This window comes from Podarcis liolepis (genome assembly GCF_965112155.1).
Source record: "Podarcis liolepis genome assembly, chromosome: 12".
Classification (NCBI taxonomy): domain Eukaryota; kingdom Metazoa; phylum Chordata; class Lepidosauria; order Squamata; family Lacertidae; genus Podarcis; species Podarcis liolepis.
Window position 1 is genome coordinate 4,808,921 of NC_139563.1, and position 6,000 is coordinate 4,814,920.

The window sequence follows — 6,000 nt, forward strand, 5'->3', positions numbered from 1 at the left end:
ATCCATGTGGATCCATGCTTTGTAACCACGGAGGAGGGAAGGAAGGGGAACCATGGATCCTCTGCTCACGACTGCAGCAGATCCCCCCCGCCACCCGCAGGCATTTGCTCCATAACACGCACAGACATTTCCCTTTACTTTCTAGGAGGAAAAAAGTGAGTGTTATGGTGCAAAAAATACGGTAAGCTGTGCCAGCAATTGGGTGAAGTATATAAAGAGCAGCACCTAGCTCTCCCATTACCCTGGTGGATGGGTCATGCCTGTTGATATGTTTAGTGTAAAAGGAGTTTTTGTTATTGTTATTAAAACCTTGTTAAAGTTACCGTATTTTTTGCTCTATAAAACTCACTTTTTCCCTCCTAAAATGTAAGGGGAAATGTGTGTGTGTCTTATGGAGCGAATGCAGGCTGCGCAGCTATCCCAGAAGCCAGAACAGCGAGAGGGATTGCTGCTTTCACTGCGCAGCGATCCCTCTTGCTGTTCTGGCTTCTGAGATTCAGAATATATTTTTCCTTGTTTTCCTCCTCCAAAGACTAGGTACGTCTTGTGGTCAGGTGTGTCTTACAGAGCGAAAAATACGGTATTTTTGAGTTTCTTGTAATGCGTGGTCTCCCCAGCAAGCTTTCTGCAGCGCAACTAAACTGCAAATAGCCAACAAGGTGGAGATTTCGGAGTTTGCACACCTGTCTCAACACCTCACACAGGAAGATGGAGAGGAAAGAGGCTCACCTGAGGGTTGCTGGTGTTGGAGATGCTATCACTGGGCAAGGTATCCTGGTAGCTGGTGTCGTCCAGTACGTTAGAGAGGCTGGAGCTCTTCCTTACCCGTGTCCCCGGGAAGGGCTTAAAGTTTTCCAGTGGCGACGGGGTCCCCGGCAGGCTCACGGGCGTCTGGTCTCCGCTCTCAGCCGTGGTGGCCGAGCTGGTGCTTCCCAAATCCAGGCCGAGATCGAATGGAGACATGGAGAAGGGAGACAGCGGGTGGTAGACCCTGTCGGCCGGGAGCGTGTCCCCCGCTTGGGGGGCCTCTGTGGCCCCGGGAGCGTCGATGGTGTTGGAAGAGGAGGAGCGGCTGGCCAGGTCGGAGGAGTCGAACGACTTGAAGCCGTACGTCGGGAAAGCCTTGCCCCTCTGGCTGCTGGTGGGCGAGACCGAGTGGTCCGAAAAGCCTTCCGACAGCTCCGGGTCCGAGGCCTCGAAGCCCAGCGGGAGGAAGACGTCCAGATCCTGGAGGTCGGAGGCCGAAGGGGGAGCGGAGCCGGAGGGCTCCTTCCCGGCCTCTGTGCCTGGCTGGTCCGAGGCCTTGGGGAGGTCCAGGCTGCCTCCGCCGTTGGCTGAGCCTGACAGGCTGTGCTGGCGTGACTCGTAGGACTCCTTGACGTAGAGCTTGGTGAGGGTGTCCTGCCAGCCGGCCAGTTTGGCCAGCTGCCTGACCGTCTGCTTGGCCGGGTCTTGCGGCTTGTAGATCAGGCGGAAGAGCTGGAAGAGAAAAAGGGGAGCCATTGGCAGTGGCGTAGCGTGGGTTGTCAGCACCCGGGGCAAGGCAAGTAATTTGCGCCCCCTAACCCTAACCCCCAGATGTTGCGCCCGGTGCGGCCGGCCCCCCCTGCACCCCCCACGCTACGCCACTGGCTGTTGGCACTCAGGCCAGGACAAGCGAGGTGGCAGCTGTTGCGGATGTTGAGCTTGACCAAAGATGGCACAACTTGGTGGGCATAAGTAGGCGGTTGCTGAGTGTGTGTGTGACAGAGAGAGGGAGGGAGAGGGAGAGACAGGGTCGGTCCACCCATGAGATGACCACCTTGGGTGGTAGGATCCACAAGGGGCAGAAGATTTGGCCTCAAATGAATGCTATCTGCCCAAAATACAGTCATACCTCTTTTTACGTTTGCTTCAGGTTAAATCTCTTCAGGTTGCGTCCTGCAGCGACCCGGAAGTACCTATTTGCCTTAAGCTGCAGCCAGGTACTCTGTTTGACTGTATGAACTGCTCATTTATTATAGCCTGTAGATATTTGTATATATAAAGGTAAAGGGATCCCTGACCATTAAGTCCAGTCGTGGCCGACTCTGGGGTTGCAGCGCTCATCTCACTTTATTGGCCGAGGGAGCCGGCATACAGCTTCTGGGTCATGTGGCCAGCATGACTAAGCCGCTTCTGGCGAACCAGAGCAGCGCACGGAAACGCCGTTTACCTTCCCGCCAGAGTGGTACCTATTTATCTACTTGCACTTTGATGTGCTTTCGAACTGCTAGGTGGGCAGGAGCAGGGACTGAGCAACGGGAGCTCACCCCGTCGTGGGGATTCGAACCGCCGACCTTCTGATCGGCAAGTCCTAGGCTCTGTGGTTTAACCCACAGCGCCACCCACGTCCCTCATTTGTATATATTGTTTTGTCGTTTAGTCATGTCCGACTCTTCGTGACCCCCTGGACCAGAGCACGCCAGGCACTCCTATCTTCCACTGCCTCCCACAGTTTGGTCAAACTCATGTTGGTAGCTTCGAGAACATTGTCCAACCACCTCGTCCATCTCCATTTGTATATATAAGGTAAAGGTAAAGGTACCCCTGCCCGTACGGGCCAGTCTTGCCAGACTCTAGGGTTGTGCGCTCATCTCACTCTATAGGCCGGGAGCCAGCGCTGTCCACAGACACTTCCGGGTCACGTGGCCAGCGTGACAAGCTGCATCTGGCGAGCCAGCGCAGCACACGGAACGCCGTTTACCTTCCCGCTGGTAAGCGGTCCCTATTTATCTACTTGCACCCGGGGGTGCTTTCGAACTGCTAGGTTGGCAGGCGCTGGGACCGAACGACGGGAGCACACTCCGCCGCGGGGATTTGAACCGCCAACCATGCGATCGGCAAGTCCTAGACGCTGAGGTTTTACCCACAGCGCCACCCGCGTCCCATTTGTATATATAGCTCACAATAAATATACTGCACTGAAGAACCTGGAACTCTGAGCATTTCTGCTAAAGCGCCGCGAAGAATTCGCGACAGAGGTTGCCACCCGAAACGTCCCAGGGCCAGTCCTGGTGTGAGCGAGGGCTTGTGCATTGAGATTTCTGCCTGGTGCGAATGCGTCCGTGAAGGAGTTTGGCGATAGCATCACAGCTGTGCTTCTCACAATCTTGCTTTAAAGAGCATCAGACGGATTTGCGGAGGAGAGGGCTATCGATTTCTATTAGCCATGACAGCTGTGCTCTGCCTAGTTGGAAGCAGCAATGCTTCTGAACGCAGGTGTTGTCCCGTCCTCCCGGCGCGCACTTACGCACTAATGCGCAGTGCCGGGAAAGAAACAGCGCAATTCAAACCTGGAAATGGTGGGAGAGAGCTGGATGTCCCCTTGGGGTCCCCGCCAACTCTACAAGTTGGCATCTCCCATGGGCAGTTCTTTGCCTAAGACCCTGCACAGCAGCTGCCAGTCAGAGCAGAGTCCACTGGCTCCAAAGGCCCAATGGCCTGACTCTGCACAAGGCTACTTTGCATGCTTTTTCGTGTGCACTGGGCTGTTTCGCCCTGCCCAGATGAAGCATCTCGGGAGCTGGTAAGATCCTGGCTCCACCCCTCACCTCTCTGCAGATGTCCAGCCTGACGGTCAGCTCTGCCCGGTGTGAGAGGTAGATCACGGCCAACAAATCCTTGTAGTTTGGGGTGTCTGGGGAGAAAGCAAGGCAGCAGAACATAGTCTTGGTTGGAGCAAAAGGAAACAGCAGGGTGCTCAACGGTTCCTCCCCCCTCATTTTATTCTCACAACAATCCTGTGAGGCACCGAATTTTTCGCTGTATAGGACGCACCAGATGATAGGACGCACCTAGTTTTGGGGGGGAGGAAACACGAAAAAAAAATTCTGAATCCCAGAAGCCAGAACAGCAAGAGGGATCTGGCTTCTGGGATAGCCTCTTGCTGTTCTGGCTTCTGGGATAGTCGCTGGGATAGCTGGGATAGCTTTGCGCGAAGCCTCCGCAGGGCACTGGGAGCCTTCATACCCGTGCCCTGCTGAGGCTTTGCGCCGCTAACCCCGAAGCTAGAACAGCGAGACAGAGCGTTGCGCAGCGCTCCGTCTTGCTGTTCTGGCTTCTGGGACAGCCCAGCGGGGTGCCTTCACCCCGCTGCCCTGCGGAGGCTTTGCGCAGCTAACCCTGAAGCCTTTGGAACGCAGCGCGAGTTCCCGCTGCGCTTCAAAGGCTTCAGGGACAGCCTCCGACCCCTCTCACTCTCCAGGCTTCAGCGAAAGCAATGCGTAGCCTCTGGAGCGCTCCCTCTGCGCTTCGGAGGCTTCGCGTTGCTTTTGCTGAAGCCAAGGAGCCTGCATTCGCTCCATAGGACGCACACACATTTCCCCTTAATTTTTGGAGGGGGGAAAAAGTGCGTCCTATAGAGCGAAAAATACGGTAGGGGAGGTGCAAAGTGAGCGATGGGCCCTAGATCACGCAGGGAGCTTCATGGCCAAGTGGGGATTCGAATCCTGGTCTCTACCGGGTCCTAGTCCGATACTGTCTCAACAGTTCCCAAAGTAGGAAGGACTGCCCCCTTGGGGGGGGGGATGGACACTGGGATTATCTAGGGTAGTGGTTCTCAAAGGGTGTGTTTCTTCCACGAGAGGTCCAAAGGGCGGCAACATGAGAACAGGGCCTTTTCTGTGGTGGCTCCCTGGTTGCGGGCTGCTCTCCCCAGGGAGGCCTGCCTGGCGCCTTCATTGTATATCTTTAGCTGTCAGGTCCTGAGCTGTTTAAGGCTTTATAGGTCAAAACCAGCACAGTTGGAAACTAATTGGCAGCCAGTGCAGTCAGAGACCAAGATCGGTGCAACATCCTTAAATGGTGAGCAACCTGGCCACCGAATTTTGCACCAGGTGAAGTTTCTGCACCGCCTTCCTTGGGCCTTAAAGGTAAAGGGAACTCCTGACCATTAGGTCCAGTCGTGGCCGACTCTGGGGTCGTGCCGCTCATCTCGCTTTCTTGGCCGAGGGAGCCGGTGTACAGCTTCCGGGTGATGTGGCCAGCATGACTAAGCCGCTTCTGGCGAACCAGAGCAGCGCACGGAAACTCCATTTACCTTCCCGCTGGAGCGGTGCCTATTTATCTACTTGCACTTTGACGTGCTTTTGAACTGCTAGGTTGGCAGGAGCAGGGACCAAGCAACGGGAGCTCACCCCATCGCAGGGATTCAAACCGCCGACCTTCTGATCGGCAAGTCCTAGGCTCTGTGGGTTAACCCACAGCGCAACTTGCATCTCTCCCTGGGCCTTACCTGGCCCAATCACCTGCTCCCAAAGGTAGCGGATCAGCATGGAGACCGGGATGTCGTTCAGGTACGAGATGAAGCCTAGGAAGCCAACGTCCTTCAGCTTCAGGCGCTGCTTGCTCCGTTCGTTCATCTTCTCGTACTTCAGCATTTTGTACAGGATCTGTGCAGAGAAAGGACGAAGAAGGTAACATCCCATGAGAATGGGACCCCCCCCCCCAAATAACTGTGGGGTGTATTATTATGGAAGCAGTCAAATACAACATTTCCTGTTTTCCTAGAGTGGACACACAGGGCAGGACTTCCTGTCTTACCTGCTTTGGAGCCTACTCCCCCTGTGTGTGGCCAGGTAGATCAGCTGGACCCTAGCTGACCCAATAAAAGGGCTAGTCACGCAAACACCTTCCTCTTTTCCACCCCCATCATTCTGCCCGGACACTGAGGTCCAGCTCCGAGGGCCTTCTGGCGGTTCCCTCGCTGAGAGATGCCAAGTTACAGGGAACCAGACAGAGGGCCTTCTCGGTGGTGGTGCCTGCCCTGTGGAGCGCCCTTCCACCAGATGTCAAAGAGAACAACAACTACCAGATTTTTAGAAGACATCTGAAGGCAGCCCTGTTTAGGGAAGCTTTTAATGTTTAATAGGTTATTGTATTTTAGTGTTTTGTTGGAAGCTGCCTAGAGTGGCTGGGGAAACCCAGCGAGATGGGCGGGGTATAAATAAATAAATAAATAAATAAATAAATAAATAAATA

The 6,000-nt window shown here is 54.9% G+C and overlaps 1 protein-coding gene across 10 annotated transcripts in view; it reads right to left on the reverse strand.

The window, feature by feature from the left end:
* NBEAL2 (neurobeachin like 2) overlaps positions 1 to 6,000 on the reverse strand; it is a 227,338-nt gene that overhangs the window by 52,024 nt on the left and 169,314 nt on the right. For all 10 annotated transcript variants that reach the window (XM_083466478.1, XM_083466481.1, XM_083466483.1 and 7 more), the window contains 3 exons: positions 5,255 to 5,411; positions 3,573 to 3,658; positions 730 to 1,479 (listed from right to left, as the gene is read on the reverse strand). In XM_083466478.1, the coding sequence (XP_083322604.1) occupies positions 730 to 1,479; positions 3,573 to 3,658; positions 5,255 to 5,411 (993 nt within the window). The remainder of the gene's footprint in view (positions 1 to 729; positions 1,480 to 3,572; positions 3,659 to 5,254; positions 5,412 to 6,000) is intronic.